Raw genomic sequence first — 26,963 nt, 5'->3', positions numbered from 1 at the left:
CTCAGTTTACAGTAAGTCTTTACCATTCCTAGTCTATCCGTGTCTTCATCGCCACTCTTCCATCCGTTACTAAAACTTTAATTCGTAAAGTTGAGACCTGTGCCAATATTGATTAGAAGATCTTCTTTCTCATTGCCTTCAACTCCGACATATCTCACAATCCAACATAGTTTATTACAGGAAAATTTTCTTTCATAGATCAACATTTCTTTGTATTGTGGGAGATATGGCGGTAGTTGCTATTTCTTCGAGTTTATCTTTGCTATTGCACTAGCTGAATCTGACTTGATTATGGCCCTTTGGTTATTGTTTTGGAGACAGCACTCGTACCAGATAAGGAGATACCTATTGCAACAAAAACCGTTCCACTGATGCCACTGCCTGAGTTGTTGGATGGATAATATGGTGGGATTACCATCGATACGTATATTTTTGTATACTTATAGCTCTGAACTTATGTGCCGAGAAGATATACGGCGGATATACGGAGAACAGTTTTAAAGAGAAAATTAATGGGAAAATGGAAAGCAAATAATAGTCACCACAACTGCAAATGGGATTCAACAAAAGCATAAACAGCATGGAGGGCTTGTTTATTTTGACCCTGAACATGCAACAGAATTCCGGTGTAAAACAATCCATATTAGTGATTTTTTATATATTCTCAGTATAGAATTACCTGATGATTCCCCAACTTTATCGATATATGAATACAGAGGGCTGTATTCTAAAATAGCTTACATTGTACAACGTATTGATTAAAATTACCATCTTTCAAAAGTGCTACGTGTCGACAGCAAGTGAAACACTCTGGACTGTGATCAATTGCGAATTTATATCGGTTTTTAAAGCAATTTAAATGTGCCAATAAAGACAACAATAAAGATTTATAGAAATTATAATAAAATATAAAACAAATATGCATGATGAATTTTCCTGAATGGTTTCGTCTCTTTTGCTCTTCTAGCCATTTTTGAATGTCTTGTTCTATTAGCCTTACAGTAATTTCAATCTGTTCATTAAATCTTGCTACATTTAAAAAAATTGTAATGCACACCGTATATGAACATGATCATTTGAATTTGATTTACTAATTACAACTTGGTAAAGTTTTAATAAGGAATATTTCGTTTTTTCCTTTAGTCCATAGTAGGTGTATTGATCTGCCAATTTATTGAATATTGATATGTTTTTTATTCTTCTATAGTTAAAATTTCTTCCTAATTTCCCCACTTGCTTCAGCTGAAATTGTATGGGTTGAATTATCAAAACCAAATAGATCTTCATCGATAGTAAACCAAATTTTCGTCATCATTTAAAAATCTATCAAATGTAGTTAATTCTTCTGGGCAATTAATAGAGAAATTAAATAATTTTGAAAAATAACGTTCCTCTTGAATTGCAGCAAGTACAGGAGTCTCAACATTGTTGAGGGAATATACTACGCTCTGCACTTGCAACATAGTGCTATGGACATTCTTCCGAGAATGAATTAGACATTGTTTTCTTATGATGTCAGCCAATAGTTTGCGTAAAACAACAAATATCAGGTAAATTTAACGCAAGCATCAGTGAGAATGTATTAAGCAAATAATAAGATATGAAAAACACGCAATTTTGCTGGTGACGAAAAAATGTCCTTAATTGATTTATGATTACTTTGACTTTTTAATAATTTAATTAAGATATTCAGAAAATTATATGTAGTGGTCCTTCGAGAGTGGTATTTTCTCCAAATAAAGTATGACTAAATACTATTTTTCTACCTTCATTCCAATATGCGCCTGCAGAATCCAAAAATTAAAAAATACAGGGTGTGCTATAAAAGAACACAAGTTATTATATTTTCATCAATTCCACACCGTTCAATTGTTTTTCTTAATATGCTAAATTTAAGATTCGAACCCTATAACTTCTGATTTTAACATTTTTTTAATAAACCAAATAGTCTAGCCTCTCAAACTTTGTCAAAATAAGAGTTAATGATTAAAAGAAGTCTTATGTAATCTTTGATGTAACAGAGGCATGTCTGAGATCGGTTCAACTTTTAATGAGATGTTTGAAGGTAAAAAGTAAATTGCTTAATTAACGCCCTACGTTTACGGTTCACCGCCTACTGCGAGTTTTTTTAATTATTAGCTGTTATAAGGAACTCCTGTATATAATAATATGTTGTAAGAAACTACTGCGAAGCAAAGCATGTAACATAAATACTTGTTTTACGAAAATAGTAATCTTGTTTGTAGCATGTTTTTTACTTCAATATATTCATGATGCGCTAATAATACATAATAAGATTATTCAGTAATGTAATACGCACATGAATTAATTGATCGACGCTGAAAATTTCCCAGAACTCCAGTACCCGAAGGTACCGAACAAACCTCCAAGTGATTGATTTGAAAATAGCACTGTATCAGTGTCATCTTACAGGTTCCATTAATTCAACCAGTAGTACATTCAATATCCTTGGGTGTCCACTGTTCAAAACACTGGAGTCAGGTTAGGTCTGTCTCAATCCTACACCCCGTCATCATTATAGTACTCTTTCAGATCACAAGTTCCTCTCTAACATGACCCTGGTAAGACCCCGAAACAACCGACGAAAATACATTATCTCAACACAATCCCCAAACACCCCACGGGTGTTGTTTGATATCATCGGGTCTCGAAGATTTGAGGTCTTGTTAAAATCATGCAAGAGCAAAATTTGTGGTATATATGAATGTTAAAACGATGCCAGTGTACAGTATCATATATAAAGTACGCATCATATGGAATTTTCTTACATATGAATTTAAGTAAATTTTGACTTTGCCTTCCAGTTCTGTTTCAAAAATTATGCAAAATGACATCTATTTTCAAAAACAAATTGTTTTTATTGTCATTGCTTCTTAGCAACAGACAAGTCAGCAGATAGTTGTTGGTTGTCAAAAATTATGTAAAAAAATTGCAATTGACAGTTTTAACTGTCAAAATACTATTTTTTTACATTAGAACATAAGACATAGAAAAAGTACATAGGCAAGTTTTTTAATTTCTTATTTCCTATCCACATGGCAATTTTTAAGTTTCTCAGGCAACTTAAAATTCTTTTTCTACATTCTCGAGGTAATCAAATCGGTCAGCAAGCTTATAACAATAATTTTATTATATCAAAGCAATTATTTTAATGAATATTTATTAGTTAAAGCCATAAAAAATAAATTATTTAAAAAAACATGCAAAATACCTTAAAAAGGTTTCGTATACCTTGATACAAAGTTGATCCAGATTATAAAGCAAGTATTCAGATTAGCATATTACGGTGTTTTTATGAAGCTAATTAACGCAGAAATAGATTTATGAACAAGAATCGGTCTAAAGTGCCTACATGAGGTATTAAACAGCAATTATGAATCTAAACAGATATCACTGAATTGCATAAATTTAGAATGTTAAAAAACATTTTAAGTCGCGTGAGAAAGTTTAAAATTAGCATATGGATAGAAAATAAGGATGTAAGAAACTTTTTCCTTTTTGGCTTTTCCAAATTTAGAGAAATAGCAAGTCTTGATTTTATTTGTAAAAAGGATTGCAAATTGACCGTTATAGGCAGCGATTTGTTTATTCATTTGAATATAATTTCTCGTAATTTTTTAAGCAGAACCGGAAAGAACATTCAAAATTTACCTAAATTCATGAGTAAAAAAATCTGTATGACAAATACTTCAATATATTAAAATATATGTGTACAATGTGTCCGGATGGGGTTGCTAAGAGGAGAAAGTGTCATATTTTTTATTTTACGAGAAAAATGTATTCTTTATAAAATTTTTTGCTTATTTCAAAATGGTTGAATCTGTTCTCACCGTTTCGATCTTCCTTTTCGTTACAGGGAAATATTGAAAAATAGGTTCATTTGGTTGAAAATTTTTCTAAATTACAAAAATGAATTCTCGTTTTCATGATAACCGTTATTAAGACTTTTGTTTATTAAGTTTTTATTACAATAATTCAACAAAAAAAGAGGAAACTAAATAAAAATTTCACGCGATCCATTCACCACCACCTGTTTGAACGTACAGCTCAAGTCTGCGACGCAGTTCGCTATAAATTCTTCGGATCTTTCCGAGCGGTAAAGACGCCACGGCCAGTATCTCTGATTCTCTCCTTCAAATATTCTGCATTTAAAGAAAGATCACTCGCATAAAGTATTTGTTTTACACGACCCCAAAGGTAAAAATCTGCCATAGTCAAATTAGAGCTTCTCGATGGACGATCGTCGATGGATTATTTTTATTGAACTAAAAAACTAATTTATGATGATCACACTTGCAGCGTAATTTCTTACAGAAGACTTTGAAGAAGAATGATAGTTTCAATGGTTAAGAGCGGTTTAATGTGGTCCTTTCTCCCTGAGTCCTAATGAGTTCCACTTGTCCAGGCGTCCTTACATATGGCCTTGCACATACCTTGCTTGTAAAAAATATTGCAACACGTTTATAACTTTCATAAACCTGATACTTAAAAAAATACTTAAACACATATAATTTGATTTAAAAAAAAAGATATTTAACGCAATATTTTCGATGTTCAAATTTTTCACCCCTATTCAGCTACCCTTACTAACTTTTTATTTTCCGATGGAAAAGTACCCAGTGTAGTAAATTAATTGAAAGGTAAATCAATAAGAGGTACAACGGTATACTCAAAACTAAAATTAGATCCACAATTTCCTTAAAAAAAAATAGAACAATGTCCATATCTTAAAAAGATTAAAAGTTTTAATGTTTGCTTGCTAGATAGACAATCCATTCTTATTTCACTTTGAAGGAAAGTGAAAAAATAACAGTAAAACATAAACATTCCAAGTCGTCTTCAATGTAAATAATTTTTTACATACAAAATATTTTGATTTTCATAAAATTAATTAGTAGTTAGGCATTGACCACAGTTAAGATATCAAAAAAATTGATCGCTTATCTGAAAAGTAAAGAATAAAATTTTAATATTTTTGGAGTATGGAGGTCGCAAAAGAACTTAAGAAAAGTTGGATCTCGTATTTAATGAGAACAATCCCAACCGACCTATTGATAGAAGTATAGTTTGTCGGATTAATAAAAAAAATTCAGCTGGAAGTATGAAACCTTTCGAAATGTGGAAGACCTCGAATAGTAACTGGTGACGATAAAACACTAGACATTCCTTTATCTATCGATGAAATCCCCCTACAGTCTACGAGCAAACTTGTCGATGAATTTGATGTGTCTGCAAAATCAGTAAGCAATTTGTTAAAATGTTATTTGTTAAAATTTCATCCATACAAAATTTTGCTTACCCAAGAGTTGACGCTTGTACATTTTGATCGCAGGATGGTATTTTGTGAATTATTATAACAAAAAGGCATGCAGGATAATAAGATCTTTTTTAGAATTTTAATTTCTAATGAAACAACGTTTTGCTTAAATGGATCTATTCATCGATATAATTATAGCTACTGGTCTACAAACAATTCTTATTAGATGCAGACTTTCCATACACAACATCCGCAAAAACTGAATGTATAGATAAGCATAATCAGCCACAAGTTCATCGGTCCATTTTTCATAGAGGGAAACTTAAACAACGCTTTATACTTGCACTTATTACAAAACGAAATAGTTTCATCAATCGCCGCAATTTTTCCTGGAGAAAACGGGGAGCAAGTAGGCAATAATATTTGGTTCCAACAAGATGCTGCACCATCACATTATGCTATGACAGAGATATGATAGAGAATGGATCTGTAGAAGACGCGCAATAGAATAGCCGCCACGATCTCCAAATCTTACGCCTCTCGATTTTTTGTAGGGTCACTTGAAAGGTTCCATTTACAAAAATAAACCACAAAATTTAGATGATTTACGCCTAAGAATTCAAACAAAATTATAATTAATAACAGAAGCAACACTGAGTAATTGCATAAAAGAGTTCGAGAAACGACTGAGTCATTGCCAAATTGTTACTGGAACCCAATTTGAATATTTAACGTAGGAATTTCAGTTTTGTTTACTGCAATAGTGAGTGACTTTAGTTTGTATCTAGTAATTTTATTGTTTAAAAAACTGTAAATCCAATTTATTTCTGAGTATACCGTTGTATCTCTTATTGAATCACCTTTCATTTGATATCTACAATGGGTACCTTTTCGTTTGAAAATAATAAGTTAGTAGGGGTAGCTGGATATGGATGAAAAATTTGAATATCGAAAATAATGTATTAAATGTCTTTAAATAAAATTATACATGTTTAAGTTTTTTTTTTAATATTAGATTTATGAAAGGTATAAACGTGTTGCAATACTTTTTACAAGAGCTGTATATATGATGAGACAAAAGATGAGATGAAAAGCAAATGGCCATAGGATAACGTAGATGATCCCAGGACGAAGTACATGGTTATATAACCCATGAAAACAAGAATTCATTTTTGGAATTTGGAAAAATTTTCAACCAAATGAATCTATTTTTCGATATTTCTCTGTAACAAAAAGGAAAATCTAAACGGTGAGAACTGATTCAACCATTTTAGAACAAAAAAAAAAGATTTTATGAAGAACACATTTTTTTGTGAAATGAAAAATAAGAAACCTTCTCCTCTTAGCAACTCCATTCAGGGACATACTGTATATGAATTACAGCGAAATGTAATTGGTGAAATTAGATCTAATTCCTATTAGTTGTATTCAAAGTGCAATAAATAGATTGTAAAAACTTAATGCGAAATACATTGAAGTGAACGATTTCAATTTTAAAATCTTCTATGACGTTTTCGATAATTTGTTTATTACATTTTTAGATTGTACTTGAAATTCATACACACACACACACATTTGTTCTGCTTGTCAATCAATACGAGAATAAATATTTGATATTATACCCGTATGAGGAATGCCAATATAGGTTTCGAATTTATGACTCCCTATACCTGTGCCTGTATTTACGGATAATTTTAGCATCCATTTCGCTATGCGCTATCAACTCTGATCATTACAAATTCATCAAAATATATTGAGAAACTATGATATGTATTCAACCAAGGATGGTGACGCTCATCTGCAACTTTCGCCCGGCTTCAACAAATATATCCTGTAAAACTGAGAAATTGAGTTAATTTTTTTCCCGTGATAACTAACTCAGATCCGTATTCCTGCATAAATAGAATCAATTAACTTTCCGATCAATTTGTTTCCTTCGCCGGAATCGAATAAATTGCCCTTTAAATTCGATCTTTTCCGTGTAACTTCTAAATGCATGATTCCACCGATATTTCAGTCCATCAGGTTAAAACTGCCTCTGAAAACGTGACCTGTTTTGTATCCTACTTTTAGTGTTGAGCCAGGAATGATTTTAACGGGCGAAAATTACCTTGAATGCTTGAATAAGATTTGCGTGAACAATCGATTCAATTAACGTCCTCGTGAGCCTTCAGCATAACTGGAATAAAAGTGATGAGATGAAATTCACAAATTTAAATCTTCATGTGCCTGCAGTGACTGCACCGAAACTGCACGTCTGTCTTCGGCTTTCTGAGATTGAAATTAATTTTTTTTTTCAGGGAGAGAATAGACTTTTTAAATGAAGCATCCGTGATGAAGGCATTTAACACCACACACGTCGTCAAGCTTCTCGGAGTGGTTTCCCAAGGGCAACCGGCCCTAGTGATAATGGAACTAATGGTTAATGGGGATCTAAAAACATATCTTAGGAACCATCGGCCAGAAAATGTCGAAGGAAAAACGCCCCCCACTTTGAAACAAATCCTGAAAATGGCTGTCGAGATAGCTGATGGGATGGCTTATCTGGAGGGCAAGAAGTTTGTCCATCGAGACCTGGCTGCCCGAAATTGCATGGTAGCCGAGGACCTCACTGTTAAAATAGGAGATTTCGGAATGACGAGAGATATTTATGAGACTGATTACTATCGTAAGGGTTCGAAGGGACTTTTGCCAGTGCGTTGGATGTCTCCTGAAAGCCTCAAAGACGGCGTTTTTTCAAGCAGTTCAGACGCGTGGAGTTACGGTGTCGTCCTTTGGGAAATGGCAACTTTAGCGTCGCAGCCCTATCAAGGGCTTTCCAATGAGCAAGTTTTAAGGTACATCATGGATGGAGGCATCATGGAACGACCAGAAAATTGTCCAGATAAGTTGTACGAGGTGATGAGGTTGTGCTGGAATCTCCTACCAGCAAGGAGGCCGACCTTCATGACCTTGTGCGAGATGCTTTTGCCCGATGCAGGCGAGAATTTCCAGAGGGTGTCGTTTTACCACAGCGATGAAGGAGCTGAAGTTCGGGCCATTAGGGCAGCTGCAGCCGCTGCAGCAGCCGCAGCTGCAGCAGAAGGTGAGTAGTTTTGAATAGTTCATATTCCACACTCATGCCTTCAGATTAACACTGAACATAGTAGTATAGATTGTATGGGTAGCATGGGGATGTTATGAACGGTAGGAAAGATAAACTATTTCAACACCTACCTATACAGGATGGCAATTTGTACCATCAAGCCTCCGACATTCGATAAAGATTTTTATTTCAGTATTTGTAATATAGAGGGTATTGAAATTTTAACTAAAGTTATTTGCTGCAGAGTGCATACAGTTTTTTTAATTTTCGGTTCAAATTTTTACTATGAAATTTTCTGGGGGTCCCATTTTACCGTCATGAACTTCCGCATGCACCGCTGCCGATCTATTTCGAGTTTGATGTCACTTGCATTTCTTTCACCGTTTTTGAGTTTTTTGGAAAAATATATGAAACATAGATTTTCAACCACTTTGAAATGGAAATAAAAATCCAGGATGTGTCTTAATTGTAGAACTTAGGTACGATAGATTCCATTTTCTAAAAGAACAATATACAAAAGGGCCCCTATAAATTTATATGCAGGGTAATTCGCCCAACCCTTTCATTAAAAGTGTACTAGGATCTAAAAGTGATACGAATTTGAAATTTTGGAGTAAAGTTAACTTCGACATGTGCTATAACCGGAAATAACTATCAACTTGCTTATTTCAAATGGGACCCCAGTATATTATTTTATTTTTTAAATTATATGTAATATTTGAGACACATTTTCTATGCAATGTCCTATACTTAGCCCTTACCGTTTTTAAAATATTTCATCTTTAATTAAAAACGTGTCTCTGTAATAACCAATTTTAAAATGGCATATCTCCGCAGTTGTTAAAGACATAATATTCATATTTTGCAGAATGTCAATACATAGCCTTAAGTTTATATTTTTGCTATTTATATGGCTTATTATTATACAAGGTGTCCAAAATTCACATTTTTAAAGTTGCAGAAATATTTATATTTTTTAATCGGACACCTTAGAACTTTAAGCAGTATCAAGTAGAGAATATAATTCTCTATTGAACTACCTACACCTATTCCAAACCATTTTCGAAATAATTAAGTTTTATGTGAAACGAATAGTATGAGTACATATTCATTCTGGTAAATTTTTATTCTTCACGTAGTTAGTTATGTAAAAAAAAACATATATAATACATATATCGGCGCCTGCGACTTGTTTATCATTAGTGATAAAGAAAAGGGACTCCTTGATTAGTTAAATTCCGTTGATAAGTTTATAACAGTCTGTCGGGTATGAATTTATGGGCAGCTGACTGATTTGTGTGGACGAAGAACAGATCTAGCGTGGGAAATACGACCGGGTTGGGTGAAACGAGGCCAGGGGGAGAGATGGGAAAAGGGATGAAGCAGTTCCTTGAGAAAGGGAGATTAAGCAAGACTGACCCCGGATCGCCGGTTCTTGGTCCTCTTCTTTTTTTAGATTATCGGTTTCCTTTTTAAGTAGTGTTTAAGGTGTTATTGTAGTTTTCCCTTAGAATAATATTAACTGTACGATTCGGGTGTGTTTAATTTCTCGAGCGTGACTTCCGAATGAGATCATACACCATCCGTTCTGACATATACAATATCATTATTATAGGGGATCTCATTTAAAAAAATAGATTCTACAATTTCAAAAATGTGAATGTTAAGAGCTGAATTTTAGACACACTGTATAACACTAAGCCATATAAATAGTAAAAATATAAACTTAAGGCTATGTATTGACATCCTGCAAAATATGAATATTATGTCTTTAACAACTGCGAAGATATGCAATTTTAAAATTGGTTATTACAGAGACACGTTTTTAATTAAAGGTGAAATATCTTAAAAACGATAAGGGCTAAGTATAGGACATTATACAGAAAATGTGTCTTAAATATTACATGTAATCTAAAAATAAAATAATATACTGGGGTCCCATTTGAAATAAGCAAGTTGACTGCTATTTCCGGTTAAACCAAAAGTGACAAAAGGCTGAAAATATTTTTAAATAATAGTACAAATCGAAATTAACTTAACTCGAAATTTTCAATTTCGTATCTCTTATAGATCCTAGCAAACTTTTAAAGAACGCGTTAGGTGAATAAATCTGTATATGTATAAAGAATTCGCAAGTGTTAAAGTGTAGTTCAGTATGACTTCCTATGCATCAAATGAACAATATAAAACATGCATGGTAATATTAGCACGGGTTCAAGAGATACTGCACGGCGAAGTAGCCGGTGAATAATGAAATAGCATATCTCATTTAAGAAAAGGCTGACGTTTCGACCGATATTCTTTGACTGTGTCGCTTGTAAAACCGGCTTGATAAAAACTGCGGGGTCCACAGTACATAACGAACATTTTTAGCTTTAGGGATTTTTGAAAAATTCAAAAACAGGGCTCTTTCTTATTAAATTTAGAAACTACCTAGATGAGGAAAAATTTAATTTTCTCGAAAAAATTTCCCAAAAATTTTTCACGAAATAAAATGTCTTACGGAATCGTGTAGTAAAAAGGAGTGCTGGGTGGGTAAGGTAAGGTAGATAGGGTAACCAAAACGTGGTTTTGGAAAATTGAAACGATACAGAGAAAATTAACATGGCCCCTGCGCAAAGATGACACGCAAAATCATGAAGGTTGGATTAGGTGGTATTACTGTCTGTGGTAACCCTTGCGCAGAGGTCATGCTAATCTTTTCTGTACTCTTCCAATTTTAATATATGTACTGGCGAAGCGAGTACAACCTAAACTAACCTAACCAAAGCAAATATATACTTAAATCATGTTTTGTTTACCCCACCCAGCACCCCTTTCCCCCACCCAGCATATCTTCCACGGTCCTGTAAGACACTATATTTCGTGGAACATTTTTTGAGAAAATTCAATTTTTCCTCATCCAGGTGGTTTCTAAATTTAATAAGAAAGAGTCCTATTTTTGAATTTTTTTAAAATTTCTAAAACTAAAAGTGTCCGTTATGTACTGTGGACCGAAACTGCGAATATCAATTAAAGCACACAATTTTTCTTAAATGAGATAAGGTGTTTCATTGTCCTACACCCGTCAATTTAATCACCATAGTACAATAGTTGTAAATAAAGACCAGTAGGTGAGTTGTTACAATAAGTTTCTTACTAATGAAGTGACGTCAAGAGCTGAATCTGGAAAGTGGTAACGAGTACTCTAACAATACCTAATGGACGTGTACTGTTTATTGTTTTATTTCATACTGTTAGCTAATTAACAGTAATAGGTATTTACCTGTATGTTACAATCCACGCAATGACAAGACGTCAGAACAATGTTTCTTGAACATTTGGCGAATACAAGTTTTATCTTCATTTGTTAGTAGATCATAATTCAGTGCAATTTGGTATTTATCGCAACCTGTTCGTATACTTCTTCTCTAAAGTGCAATGCAAACGCAGTTAAATAATACGTAAATAATGAAAAAACTTGTTTGTTGATTGGAAATTGGTTTGCTTTCGATTTTGTGCTCACAAATAATCTTTGGTTTATTTATTTATTTATTCTTTTTTAGCTTTTATTTTATAATTTGTTTTTATTTTTTATTTTTTAAATCAAAAACTGTTTGTGAGTATAAAATCGAAAACGAACCAATTTCCTATCAACGAACAAGTTTTTTCGTTGTTTACGTACTAAATATTTAACTGAATTTGCATTGCACTTTTTATGACATTTATAACTCTTTCTCAAAAACGAATTAATAGAATTTGAAGCGCATTACACTATTGAATATAAGACCTTTAATTTGAGGTGTCACATGACCCCTCGTGCCATTTAAAAGTTATGAGAGGATTGCTGTGATCCGGATTGGAGTGAAATTTAGGGGTTGAAATTTATATAAAAATTCATCCTCCTCAAAAACTGTTTTTACGTATTTTGGGAATTTTCCGAAAAGTCTTTATTTTCCAAGATTAAAGGAGGATCAAATTTTTTACAAGATTAGGGGGGTCGAGTTTTCGTTGGATGATTCTGTATATCTAGAGGTCTCATTGTCATTTGCAGGTGTTGAAGGAGATGACGCAGATGCAATGTTGCCTTTGAATGTTCTTCCGCCTGATGGTGACGAACACTTAGTGGGAGGGGAGGCGTATGCCGCCTCAGGAGGATCAGCTAGCGTTCGAAGTGGACATGGAGATCCTACCCCTCGATTCTATAGCATTTCTGGGGAAAGGACCGCCAACGGTTATGCAGGTCGAGCAAGAAACGGAAAGGCCCAATCGCAGTGTTAAATGCAATATATGAGACATATTGCAAAGGAAGCTCATATTTGGTTTATCCTTTCGGTTGTTAAATATTAGTGAGATTTGAGCCCTTTAATGCAAGCGAAATGGCCATTAGTATTGCTCGCAACTGAAAGTTTTCCGCAATTTCTTCGCCTTTTTATAATAAACTTGTAAGTATATATTAGTCTAATGCTGTTTTGATATGAAGATTTGATACTGCTTTAATACGTAAGTAATTTTCTATTGAATTTAACTTTTGAGGAGTCTTTTTACAATGTAACTGTCGGCCTCACTTTGAATATCGGATCTTAGTAGGAGGTAAACAAATAGTGTTTATTATAGAGAGGCCCGAGTTGGCTGCGGGGCTTAGCCGTTGCAAATAGGGTCATATTTGAAAGGTTCCCCTAATATTCCTTCCCTTAACTTAAATACGTAATTTTTAGTGAACTTAGATCAAATTCAGGTTGTAAATGAGCGTTTTAGTGCCTAAAGGTGGGACAGGTTCTATTGGGGCAGCCTACCAATAATGACGCTATTTTTTATTTGTCAACCTGTTATACGTTAATAAGTGCTCTAACTTTCATTCAGCGGATTCGCTGTTTTATTAAGAAAAACCCCATTCTGTCGGAAAATCCTTCTCTTCGGAATAATCATATAAATAAACGTTTAAAGTTTAGACCACACGACTAATACAGGGTTTCTCAAATATTAAAAACTCAAGCCAAAATTGAAGCTACGTTCATAGTACAGGGTATTTCAATAGAAGTGCTTATAGAAATATTAAGGTCAAGCATTTTTGCCTCGGAATCTCTCGGCAAATAACGCCTAATAAGGGCAATATATCATTATAGTAGGATTTTTGGCCTTTCATTGGCGCAAATACTGCAGTGGAATATTGACTTTGAATTTCTAAGTACTGGTTCCTCCCGATGAAGTTCTTTTGCCGCACCCTACTGCGGATGTGGCCTTAAAAGCTTTACGTGGAGCTTTCAGTGATTAGTAAATTTTAACATATATTTGTTTATAATTCGCCACCTTTGCCTATAGTAGTACTTACCACCCAGTTAAAAGACCTGTTGGACCCCGTAAAAGTTTCTTGATACACTGATAATAAAGTGACAAATCTTAGCCAATCCCGCTTACATCATTTGAAAAGCTCGCACGATAAACTTTAAAGTAAGTTAAAGCGAACTTATTTACCAAAGATAGAAATATTAGCGAGTCTATACGATATGTCCCTTTATACATTCTTTTAAATTTTCATTTCCTATTTAAAAGAATAATACTCGGAGAAAATTATGCTTCAAAAGAAATATGTTCGATTATTGTCATTTGTGGTCGTTTACATCGAGGAAAACGGTCTGCATTTTGTGTTATCTAAAGAGTCTCAAGACTGTGCGGCTATTTGTTAGGTTCAAAATATCCGTTAGTTAACATCCTAATTTTATTTTCAGTTTTAATTCCAATGTCTAATTTGTAAATATAGATAATCTCAGTTACATTTTTTTAGACGATGATTTTTAAAGAGTCCACTCTTAACAATATATACATAGATACTATTTCAGGTAAATTGATAGTATTTTTCTAAAGTGTATATTATTGAAGAGTGTTTTTCAAGCAAATAAAAGCTTGGTGAATATATTTTTAAATAATATATTCAAGCTTTTCGTAAATCATTAACTTTATAATTATACATTTTTTTGGTACTTTACGATGCAAGTACCGAATTAGATAGTAAAACGCTATTGTTTAATTAAGGTGACGTTAAGTGCAACCACATTATTGAGGTAAAGTAATTGAAATGGTCATTAGTCACAAATAATTTTGAAATCTACTATTTTGTTTTAAGGTATACATTTAATGAGCTGGGCCATGAATTTTTACTGCTCTCCTTTACGTAAATATATAAAATTCTTACTGTGTCTTTATTTTAATCATTTTAGCATCAACTTATTTAAAAAGGCATTTTCAGTAATTTGCAATATATATATTCATCCCGGATTATTTTAAGTTTTCATGACGGCGTGTCTAAAAACACCCAAAACTTAAGTTCCTGTTAGTTAACCCCTATTTCATAGCGGCCACTTTTGAAACTATTACTGTAGGTTTAAGATAGCTTATGAATATGTACGTACTGTATTTATATTTTTAATTATATTTTGTAATTTGTGACATACTGTACATTCTTTATTATTTTCCTACAAAATAAAAAGTGAGTTATCAAAATAGGATCGAGTTGTTTTTTTACAAACTTTTAAGAATAATAAAGGAAAGTGGGTATTTATTCAGGTATTACCTGAAACTGCGTTCGAGTCTAAAGCAATCACTTATACAGGGTGTTCATTTCATCACCCGAAATATCTCTTCATTGGAAGGAAAATTTAAAATAAAAAAAACGTCTATTTAGATCTAGGGGGAAGTTTAATTTGACATTAAAAAGAATTGTATCAGTCACTTCCAGCTACCCTTACTTTGATATTTCAAATAACACCCTCCATCAAATGGCATATTGCTAGCGAAATTCAATTTGCTATGTAACTATACCCAGAAAACTGAAATTGGTTAATGGAGATGGGAGTTAGAAGGAAAAATGAGTACTAGTGCAGGCCTAAAATAGGTTTCCTACAAAAAACAAAATAAAATATTACAAAAATGTCATGTTTTATATATATAAACGCATGTTTTCGATACTTTTAGGAACAATTGAATTTTGTTATTTGAATTGTCGTTTTCCTGTAGTTAGTTTTATATCGAAATTGTCATTTTAAAATGGGATATACCTCGTATAGCTCATTTTCAATTAAAAAAAATGTCATATAACTAATAATCCGATTTTCGATTGATTTAGAGATATTCGAAATTACACTAAATACAGCATCCGCCAAAATAAACAGTACCGGAACAAAGGGTACTGTGAAGTTGCTTATGTAATATGCATTTGTCATATTTGAATTCATTATCATTAGTTGACATTTTAATAGTACACAGCAGTTAAATTTAATTTAAAAATGATTCTAACAACGGAAGAAGTATTTTTGGTAAAGCATTATTTCCGCTCATACGGAAATGGTCACAATGATGGTCCAAGCTTACAAAAGGTATCAATAAAATATTGACAAGTTATTTTTTATTTCACAGACGTTAAGTTAACATGCAGTTCTTACAAAACGTCTTTGAATTGACGGCACAGTTTGATCAAAAACACGTCCTTCGTTTTCATTAATACACATTGTTTTTCGACAACTTGAAAACCCTTACGTTGACACAATACACTACCAGGGCGATAAGATTTTTCAACAATAGCTAATATCACATTTTACTGGGGACTACTTTATTAATTGAGGATGTTAAGAAAATGGTCATCACCTTGTTTCAATGTCTTTATTTATGAAATGTACAAAACAATAACGAATACGCTATTGCTAAGTCAAACGTGCAACTGCTAAAAAAGCGGTATTTTCTGATGTCAACTGAAAAATAACTTGAGATATCAGCAAGAGATGTAAAAACACTCATTTAATGATTCCTTCCTTTTGACAGCAATGCCCAGCAGTGGTTACAAATAATAAGGACATCGTTGCACTTTACAATATAAGCCACATTACTGTAGAAACCATTTGTCATAGAGCATTAAAAATAAGAATTTTAATAAGATCATTCTTACGGAATTAAATAAGAATATAATTTGTGTTTTTTAATGTTGTTTAGTTTATATTCCTTTTTTCAATGTTTACGGTGAAAGGTTTCTAAAATGCCGCCCAAGTCCTTTATCACTAGCTCACGCAATACACATAGTTAAGTAATTTTTTAAAACAAGCAAAAAGCTAAAATTCCAACTAACGAAAAGATAACCTCCAGGGCATAAAGTGCTCCAAGAGAACTTAATCGCAATCACAAGCCGAGTTTCAAAAAAATGATCTACATTATAACTTGATTAGTTTGATAAATGTTATCATTCAATCTAAAGTGTAGTGCCAAACGTGAAGTAACCTTTTGTGGGTAAATTCTTGAATCTGCGAGTTCGCATGGATGAAATCTTGCCGCAGCAAAAATGCCAAACATTTGTCATTTTCTCGTTGTTCCCTAAGAAAGTTCTATTTGCTAGAAAAAAATATAAGTAAACAAACAAAAAGAGAACATCCATTTTTGAAATATAAATAGCTAACATAAGATATAAAACAGTTGGAAATAAATGACCAAATTTGGCAAAACATATCCATCCTCTAATAAAAAGGACGAAACTTTTGATTCCAAACGACAAAAATTTGGCTGGTAGAAGAAAATATCATTTTAATTTAAAAAATCATATTAGTATGTATATTTAAATACCCTGTATTGCTACATACTCAGAATGGCATTTGATACCAGCTGCTATTAGTAAAATTTTATTGTTATTCTTATTTATAACAAATCGAAAACACATAAAAAAATGAAAAAGGCTGTGAATGATATAAACAAGCAAATTTAATTTTACATCAAATCATCAGACAAATGGCAAATCTAAAGCTCTCGGAAATAAATAAATATGTATTGTACAGAAATAATTTAAGTTATTCGTGAGAGCCGACGGATTCATGAGATTCCATCGCATTACCATCTCTGGATTCAAGGGTTGAGTCATCATTTGAGGACGCTGGTAAGTTCTTGATTGAACTCGTATTACAAGAGGACGAAGGACTTTGAACGGGAAGTGTGGACTCAGTACCAGATGGAGTCAAAGTGGCGCATTCATCTCCAATTGCCGGTGGAGGAGAATACTTAACGGCACTATCAATATCTGAAGCTGAAGAATTTGGTACAACAGGCACATCAAAAAGCGAAAAAGGCTTTTCGGAACCGCCTGAAGTAGGATTCATGCATAAGACTTCATCTAAAGCAGGACAATGTCCATTTCTCATATACAAATTCCAAAAATCTTTGTAGGTGGATGGAATAGACGTCGTGTGGTCGACTCCAACATCTGAAGCTGAAGAGTTTGGTACAGTAGACATATCAAACATTGATACATGATCTTTTGAGCAAGATGGAGTAGGATTCTTGCAATCAGCTTTAACTTCCTGAGGAGTAAATTTGCCTTGTACTACAACTTCAGGTTCCGAATTCGATTGCGGCATTCCCCATAAAGGTAATCGACTAAATATAAAAATAATTAAAAAAAGTGTTTGGCTAGAATAGAAATATTAAAATTATACCCATCAACTTTCGAATTCTCAATTGGTTCTGAAGCAGGTTTGGATTCAGGACTCTTGTTACTTAATTCAGGTTCACTGAATGAACTCCAATTGTTGACAATAGGGAAGGGGGGGTTGATCTCTGCTTCTGTTCCACTTTTGGCTGAAGAAGCAACATCTGATGATGATGAGGTACCCTTTGCAGAAGCAATGTCAGTTTTGGCCTGCGATGAAGTTTGGCAAGATTCTTCATTTGACAAATGACTCAAGTCTTCATCAGCAATTTTTGGAAGCTGAAATTTCAAAAATAGTTAGTGCCTACATTTTATGTATTTGAAACACATGGTGACAGGAATTACTAGTCAAGCAATTACTAAAGGAAGAAAAATAACTTTGATTTGGGAGAAGTGTATGTACAAGAGCATCTAAATCCTACTCTAAGCTTTAAATGTTTAAGATTCGGCAATATAGCGAAGTACTGCAAGGAATTGAATGAAAAGTCTATTTTCTGCAAGAACTAGTCTAAATTTGAAATTTTTAACAAAAGTAAATACAATGAATGTGAAGTAAGTAATAAAATTATATAGTGAAATCTGTAATTTTATTACTGTAATTACCCATCAGATAGATATAAAATGAAGTTGTGCATAAATAGTCACAAAATAAAGCAAACAATTAAAGAATTTAAGCAAAAAATTTGATTTAGTTTTGAAATGTGAGCCAAAGTCAATATATAAAATAAATGCATAAAAAAAAGTTAAAACCAACAGTGCCATCAAAATTAAAAATAATACTGAAAGGAATTCAATTTTATTAGTTTGGCTTTATTTTTGAGTTAACCATTTTATTAAATAAACAAGCATGCACCAACGATTTAACAAAATTAAAACCCCCAAATTAAATCAGAAGCTCAAACCTTTTCTTTTTTTCCGCTTTTCTGTCCATTTGAAGAAACCTTCAAAACTCCATCTTTCTCCTGCTCATTAGCAGAAGAATCTCCATTCAGGACTGTCGGTACAACTGGCTCAATATTGTTCTCTTTAAGCTGCCTCAAAAAGGCACCTCTATCTTCTTGAAGTTGCCTGCAAAGCTTTTGCAGCATGACAAGCTTTTTTTCTAAGGCCCCTTGTTCTTTTGCTAAAGCTACATGTTGCTCAGAGAGAGTTATCAGTGAGTTCACACTAGACTGCCAACGCTTCTTCAAGTCATTCCTTTCACTTTCAAGGGCGTGAAGCTGGTTGTTCATTTTAACCATCTCTTTCTTAAAAGTATCAAAAACCTAAAAGGAACCTCATAAAAACTTTTAAGACAAATTCCAGTCAGACAAACCTTGTTACTTTTTGACATAGTGGCTTCAAAATCATTGTACTGACTTTTATACAAGTCTACTTGTGCTTCAAGGCTTCTATTCTTCTCTTGCAGTAATAATAATTCTTTCTCATACTGCTCCAACTGCAATAATAAAGTTTTCTTTTCAGCCATAAATGTTTGCCTTTCGGCCTCATGTTCAATCTCTAGTTTTTTTATTTGAGTTTCTGAAAGCTTTTTTTGTAAATCTAGCTGCTTAGATACAGTCTCCAAATGATTCTCCCTCTGCCTGTATTGCCCATAAAGCTCGCTCAATGTTTGAGTCATAGTTTGATTTTCCTCTTTCACTTTATTTGACTTGTCTTTGCTTTCTGTTATTAAACTAGTCAAAGCATTCAGCCGGTCCGAGAAGGAATTAGCTACTTCTTTACGCCTGTCCTCTTCTTCTTTAATTCGTGCGACGTTCTCTTCCTATGGAAAAAACTTCATTATTCATAAATGGCAAAAAATTTCAAAAATATTATTAATGTATCTTATGGTGATTTATCACACATACTAGGTTAGTAATCATCTTACAAAATTTATACAGAGTCCCTCAACAGTGTGCCAGCTTTAGATTGCTTGAAAACTCTTATTGTTAAGAATTTTAATGCCCACCTATATTATACACTACATTTTAAAAAGAAAAATTTACATATACAAGGTAGTCCCAAAAACTTTGAAAGCATATAATGTAACATTTTTAAATAAAACACCCTGTACTAATTGTTTTGCATATATTAGGTGGCCTAGGTGTTTAAAGGTATTAAGACTTTTGATAAATATCATGAAAAGTATCTAGGTCATATAGGTTTATCTAGTTTCTCGAGTGATGAAAGCAAGTAATTTTGTAAGACCCTTGCAAACATAAAAGAAAATCAGTGACCAATTTATTAAAATATAAAAATAAAATCTATTGTACAAATAAAAGTAGGACCTAACAACTACAATACCTATAAAGGTTGTTAAAAAAAATTAAATAAAATAATTAAATTCTGTATATAGTATGTGTTAATTCCTGTTGCTGTAGAGTCAAAACCATTTGATAAATTGATGTGATAATACATACTTTTATTAGCTTATTTTGCTTTTGAAGTTCTCGACACAAGCTCTCAAGCTGCCCCCTTGCCAAAATGCTTTTACTTAATTCAGCTCTATCTTTCTCACGCTCTTTCAAGCACTGAGCATGTTGTTTCTCCCTTGCTTGCAAATTAGCATTGCAAGTTCGGTTTTCATTATACAATTCCTTGTAAACTGTCTCCAAATGTTGTCTCTTCTCCTCAGGAGACATATTCACAGTGGCCTTCATAAGATTCTCCCAGGCTCGTGGATCCCTTTTCCGGTATTTCTCATCTTTCTTCCTTTTGAGCACAACTAGAGGGGGCTCTGCTTGAACCGTTTCTTCACTCATAATATTGTTTTCCAGAATTTAACCTGCTTAACAAAACAAATGTCTTTAAATGTTAAATAATTCGAAGTTCATGTATGTATGGTTTTTCGGGGTATGTAGTAGTTTTTGAGTTGAGAGTTTCTGGCACATTAAAGTTATGAATAATAAGGTAAAATGGCGTTGATAAGTGTTAAAAGGTAAATATTGTTGGTTTTTGTTTTTAGAATAGGATATGGAAAATTCAAAGAAAAGAGACTGCAAGGCACTAGTTAAAAATATCAATGATCATAGATATTAAAGAGAATTTAAGAAGTTAAACTCACATAACTCAACACTTATAGGTTTTGAAGTTCAAAGGAAATTATTCAAAATCAAAACATTTAATTCTTAATTCTCATTTCTCACACACGGAATTTGTTATTATTATTATTTTTATTTCATTTATTCTATTTCTGTCATTTCATTTTAAATCCAACATATATCTATTTCAGACAATTCTTTAGATAAACGAAGACGAGCTTATTCCTGGGACATTAATCAAATAAATCGATATTGGTATTGCAATGGCAGGTTTACTGTACTGCCGGTAGATGGAAACACATACACTATCAGTTAATTTTTAATACGCAGTGGGATCTGGAAAGTACTAAGTGACGATTTGTGTTTTTTTTTTTTCAAAAAAGCGAAAGCCAGTTAATTCTTTAATGGTAATAGATTATGGTAATTAAACCGTAAATAATAAAGAAAATTCCATTTCATAAAAGAGAGACAGTTGATTATTAGCTTAGTTAACTCTGGATTATCAGAAACAGTTTCAAGAAACTTGTGCGTGAGGCCCCGACCGGTGTTCCAATAAACTGTTTTCCTGTCTGTTGGAACTGTGTTTGCTTATACAAAGTGTCCATATTTAGCCCTTAAGTATACACGTAGAGGTCTATTAGATAGACCATAATAGGATTTGCCCACATATGTGGCAAACCCATAATAAATTAATAACTAAAGGGGCACTGTTCAATGGCCCCTTTCACAGCCTGTAATAATTTTTATTAGCGAACTCCAGGTGGGTACTCACTCGGACAATTTTGTCGTCTTAATTCAAGTACTTATAATACACATAATTCTAATAGTTATTCTCTTCGTTTCACATTTTCCTGTTTGGTGAGTTCGTAAATACAGGGTGTCCAGAAATAACATCGCAGTATTTTGAGAATTGATTCTAAAAATTAAAATAATAAAAACAGTTTTTATAAACACACCCCAAAAATTGATTTTTAAAGTGGTTAAAACCCCTTAAAAGCGGAACTATGAAGATAGTTTTCTCGCAATATTTTTGAAATTAATTAGAGGATGCATTGAGATAAACATGCCATTTTCAACATTTGTTATGAATAAGCGATAAATCTTTAATAATATTAATCTGCTTATTGCTGGCTAATAAAAAAAAGTCTATTACGAGGATGACTACTATGTTTATTAATATGCATTTCGATATACATGTAATCGTGCATCGGTTTATAAATACTTATTTTTCTAGAAAACGGTCTATCCTAACAAGATGATATAATAGCACCTTTTTTACTTAAAAGTATTTGCAATTCAGTAATTTGATTTCCAAAATTAGGAAATGTCACAAACAAAAAAATTAGGGCAACATTTACGTAAAAGATCCACTGTATATTACACCCCTGACTAAAACCTGTAATTATTAACAAAAACGTTTTCCGTCCTAATTTATTAAAATGTATCGAATTTCATAATTTTAATGCAAAATTTTTTCAAAAATATTGCGAAAAAACCTTTTTCAGAGTTCCCTTTTTAAGCGATTCTAGTCGTTTTAAGAAGCAATTTTTGGGGTATGTTTATAAGAACTATCTTTATTATTTTAAATTCTATGATCACCTTCCAAAATATTTCGACGTTATTTCCGAACAATCTGTTTTAGTAAATTAATTTCGTATAAACTTTTCGTTTTTTGTTTCCATGTAAAAATCTTTAGCAATGAAGATATTATTGTTAGTGACAACACTGACCCCTGAATTCAATGAATGTGAACTGTCAATCCGTGATAGTGACTCAATGATCAATGGAAAGATTAGATATACCGTTGACCTAGTTCCAACATCACAATATTGGTAGAGGTAATGAATCAAAATAACGCAAACAACCAGTGAATAGGAATATGAGGACACACAAACCCAATATAATTACTTAAGGAGCAGGGGTTCAATTTGGAGCAAGAAATTGGAAAACATTGTTAGAATGTTTTTCATTTTTCTTGGATGCTTTGGTTTATAATGAGATTACTGAATACACATACATAAAAATTAAAGCGAAACTAAGAAAACAGATAAATAATCGTCTTGTTTGTAAATTTAGTCAAACTACTAAAGATAATTATATGGGTTCTAATATTGGCTAATTGTGTACGACCACACCATCATAATGTAAAACATTGATGGGATAAAACATTTGTGAAACCTGCTTCAAAGGGTTTTGGAAAAGAGATCCATAAGAATTCTCCGACCATTAATTCTCACTTACCAATAACCTTTATATATTATATACCAATTTATTCAGACGGACAACGTAATAATATAATTCTATAAATGGAGACTAACAGCAAATGCCACCAACTTCTGCTCTCAAATCACCAAATTGAAGCAAAATTCCCAACATTAATAGCAGATGGCCATACAATTAAACCAAAAAACGACGCAAAAACCTTGGGAGTAGTAACCGACAAAAAACTGAAATTCCCTAAACACCTTCAAAATATGGAAAGAGAAATTACTAAACGGACAAAACAGTTTTAGTTACTAACGAGTACAAAAATAGATGGATCAGTAAAAAAACTACGATAAAAATATATAAGCCCATATGCAAACAATTCCCAGATTACGGACACATGCTGAGGGCAAATGTGAAGGAAAAACTAAACAATACATACAAACAACAGAACAGATTTCCTTAAGATTTATTACAAAGATATGGAACCCAACCAATCACTATATGAACGCATACAAATGACAAAAATTACTAGAAGATTGCTACACACTCAGGCAAAATGGAAAAATTGTCATAACTAGATCATTATGAATTTTCTTTGCCATACAAGACAAATAGGATAATACCGTTTCCTTGTCGTAGTGTTCATTTTTGAAGCTCAACTATGGGGGTTTCGACATCCATAAAAGCAGTATTTCTAATATTTCCATCAAACTGCAAAATGAGACCCTAACAAATGAATTTAAAAAATTTAAAATTTAAAATGGAGCCCGTAAAAAAAATAAAATTAATTATTTTATCGAAGATCGAAACATCGGATATCAAATATAACATCGACACGTTCTTAAACAGGAAAAGTTAGAATGATGACAAAAAATAAAAACTATTTCTAAAATTTAAGTCTTTTTGAATATCTCCGAAAGTCATCGAAATTTATCAAATTTTGGAACGATATATTCTTAAATCTCAAATAGCACAACATTGCCCCAATTTAACCGACCTCGTATCTTTTATGGTTACTGAAATCCTCATGGTTGAGCTTTTAAAACGGACACTTTGTATATAAAATAAATAAGTGCTTTATATGGCAGATGGGGGTCTATGACCACTTCACGCGTATCTTTGTGTTTTAAATATCCATGTGTGTGTTTAAAGATTATATAACTGTTTTCATTTTTTCTACAAATTTGTAATATAACGCAGTTTGTAAGTGTGTTGATTTACCAAGACGAGACGCATAGTGTGTCCGAATGTCCCAAATTTTCTAGGACAGCAATTATCTCAATACCTCATGCAGATAAAACAACTATTGAAATACAAAAATTATAGGATGGAGGCAGAAATAAACAGTGTCACAATTTTAACTTCTAAATGGAACACTCTGTATAACGTTCTATTTTTAGATTTTTCGCAAATTTTTAACATTTTTTTATTTGAAGAATCTATTTCAATTTCAAAAACTTTTCGAAAAATCAACGTTTGAAATATGACTGTATTTTTCGCATTTTAGGTAATCATAAATGCTGAACGGTTTGAGTTGTAGCTAAATGGCTTTTGCACTCCTATCTCATATTAGGCAATTGATTTCTAGGACTAGATTTGTAGATACTAAATGTAGTTCTATTGCCGGTGCCCTATCCCTGTAGATGTCATTATCTATATAATTGGACTTTAGTAGCTATTTAATTTTCACGTTTCAAAGCAGAATTGAATCTTTAATAAAAGAAAATGAAATCTTAACGCGCAGTACCGACTTTAATGAACGAACAAAGGGCAAGAACCGTGAGGCAGTGGGGAGAATAACAAATGCGTGATGCACATTGGTTGAAATTTGATCTAAGAATTTTCATTCAGTCGGTTTTACATACTTTTATTTTATTAAAATGCGTTATTCCCCTTAATGTTCTACTACCTAAGTGTACTTTTTCAGTGATAATTAAAAATATTTATAGGTATTCTTATTGGAAAGAAATATGAACTTTTAGAACTATTAAGTAAAATGCGGGAAATGCTCCAATTTGGATACACAAAATGGTTTAATCGACAGAAAATAAAAGAGATTGAACATGCAGCAGGTGAGTAGGTTTAGGCTTTTTTTCCTAATATAGAGCAGGCATTTCGCATACTGAAATTTACTTATTCTTTGAAACGTCTGAGTACTTAGGCAGTTATCCAAAAAGATGTACTGTAATAATAGTGCTAGTATTAGTGAAATACCTAAGGAGAAGGTTATGGATTAGTCAAGCATGCAATTTTCAGCAAAACTCATCGGCAACTTACCACAATTTGGAGAACACAGCTGAAACTTCTAATTTCAATCAATGAGCTTGAATGTGGTGCAAATAAGCACCAATTTACCTGGAAAGGAGAAACTTTGTCCTAAAAACCAAGCAAATATAGATTTATTTTTAGGTGTCGTCTGTTGCTAAGTATAGATTCTGAAACGTGGATAACTGGATGCGGATGCGTCTAACTTAACAATTGCATTTGGAAACTACCGACCACATCCGTCAATGCGCAAGAAAATTAGAATTTGGAACTATGCATCGATATTATAGGTTTTTTATACATCTCCTTATGAGGTTTCCACCACTTGGTCCTATGTCCAGGAAAAATCCTGGAAACCGAATGAATTTTTGGTGCTTAGAAGATATTCCTCACAATAAGTAAGATTTTATAAGTGCTTAAAGTCAATTTATTAGGTAGTAGGTGTTAGGTATGCAACATCCATATTTACGAAGACAATGGTAAAGAAAATAAAGAGCGAGAGCACTCACATAGAGTAATCACCAACACAGAAAATTCAACATTAAAAATAGACAAGTTTAGTTAGGTACAACGATAAAATACCAATCACTTGGCTCTAACGAACCTTCTGGGATGATGACTCGTGTTAAAATAAACTGAAATTCCTCAGCGACTAAGAAAAGAAATTTCAGAGTGTTTCCCACATTTTAGATATTCACCTCTCGTGCATTTTGATTTACTGTTTCTTTTCGTTTCACTATTTGTGATTGAAACGTTAACAAGGCCGACCGTTCAAGCCCATGTCAAAAAAAACTGTCATTGCTCAGCGGTAAAAGACGGGAATTTCAGTATTTCACGCATCTCAGACATTCAGATCTCGTGTATTATTTAATTTTATTATTAATTAACTGTTTATTTTCGTTTTTCTATTCATTTTTCCCAAGTGCTGAAGCCGGTGACAGATCTGTTCCCGAAACGTTAACAAGGGCATTCGTTGGAACCCATATGAAAAAACTGTAATTTCTCAGAAATTGAACAGAGAAAGTTCAGTGTTTCCCACATTTTAGATACTCACATCTCATATATTTTAGTTTACTGTTTGTTTTCGCTGTTTTACTTATTTTTTCTAGATCCTGTACACGATGACGATATGCGACGGAAATGTCAACACGGGTGTCCATCCAAACCTCTGGTAAATGATGAATGTTATTCTCAGTTTTAACTCAGAATAGTATGCAGTTCCATCGCTCCGACCACCCCTGCTGGCGTATGGGGTGAAAGACGAATCAAAAGAAACGAATGAGTCAATAATGTTATTCTAATTTATAGTTATATATGGAGCGGTTCATTAACGTGTATGCAGTTGCCAATATAATTTCAAACACATTCAAAAAGACGAAATTCTAAGAAAAAACACAATGTTTATAAACTATCGCCAGGCAATTACAATTAGTTGCAGTGCCTAGTTGACATCATATTATCAAACTCTGACCTTGATATTGATATAAATAACGCAATTTAAATGCAAAGAGCGTATGGCTCTCTGGTAGGTATCTTATTTTTTATTCTAACGACTGCTAAACTTTAGTGGCCACACCTCGGACTCAGTTGGCAAATTTCTCTATTTTTCACCCTACACTAGTTTATACACGTCTCAATATATAATCATCCCCTAAAAAATTTTAC

General features: G+C 32.8%; 2 protein-coding genes and 2 pseudogenes across 6 annotated transcripts in view; 2 read left to right on the top strand and 2 right to left on the bottom strand.

The window, feature by feature from the left end:
• LOC136409722 (insulin-like receptor) overlaps nt 1–14,846 on the top strand; it is a 52,094-nt gene extending 37,248 nt beyond the window's left edge. For both annotated transcript variants that reach the window (XM_066391419.1, XM_066391418.1), the window contains exons 7-8: nt 7,579–8,363; nt 12,397–14,846. In XM_066391419.1, the coding sequence (XP_066247516.1) occupies nt 7,579–8,363; nt 12,397–12,623 (1,012 nt within the window). In that variant the 3' untranslated portion in view covers nt 12,624–14,846. The remainder of the gene's footprint in view (nt 1–7,578; nt 8,364–12,396) is intronic.
• LOC136409764 (U6 spliceosomal RNA) lies at nt 10,920–11,019 on the top strand (annotated as a pseudogene).
• Nucleotides 11,010–11,110, bottom strand: LOC136409765 (U6 spliceosomal RNA; annotated as a pseudogene).
• A 1,137-nt stretch (nt 14,847–15,983) lies between the features above and the next one.
• LOC136409536 (beta-taxilin-like) lies at nt 15,984–25,519 on the bottom strand. Of its 4 annotated transcripts, none has more exons than XM_066391111.1 (6): nt 25,311–25,519; nt 20,205–20,572; nt 19,118–19,567; nt 18,705–19,067; nt 17,810–18,081; nt 15,984–17,750 (listed from the first exon to the last, which is right to left on the bottom strand). In XM_066391111.1, the coding sequence occupies exons 2-6, from the start codon at nt 20,544–20,546 to the stop codon at nt 17,168–17,170; spliced, it is 2,010 nt and encodes a 669-aa protein (XP_066247208.1). In that variant the 5' UTR covers nt 20,547–20,572; nt 25,311–25,519; the 3' UTR covers nt 15,984–17,167. The 4 variants fall into 4 exon arrangements, with proteins under 4 accessions (XP_066247208.1, XP_066247209.1, XP_066247210.1 ...); XM_066391112.1 differs by having other exon boundaries at nt 20,205–20,569; XM_066391113.1 differs by lacking the exon at nt 25,311–25,519 and adding an exon at nt 20,849–20,913 and having other exon boundaries at nt 20,205–20,569.
• Between the last annotated feature and the right edge of the window lie 1,444 nt (nt 25,520–26,963).

This window comes from Euwallacea similis, chromosome 6, assembly GCF_039881205.1.
Source record: "Euwallacea similis isolate ESF13 chromosome 6, ESF131.1, whole genome shotgun sequence".
NCBI classification, from domain to species: Eukaryota; Metazoa; Arthropoda; class Insecta; order Coleoptera; family Curculionidae; genus Euwallacea; species Euwallacea similis.
This window is presented reverse-complemented; position numbering and strand designations above follow the sequence as displayed.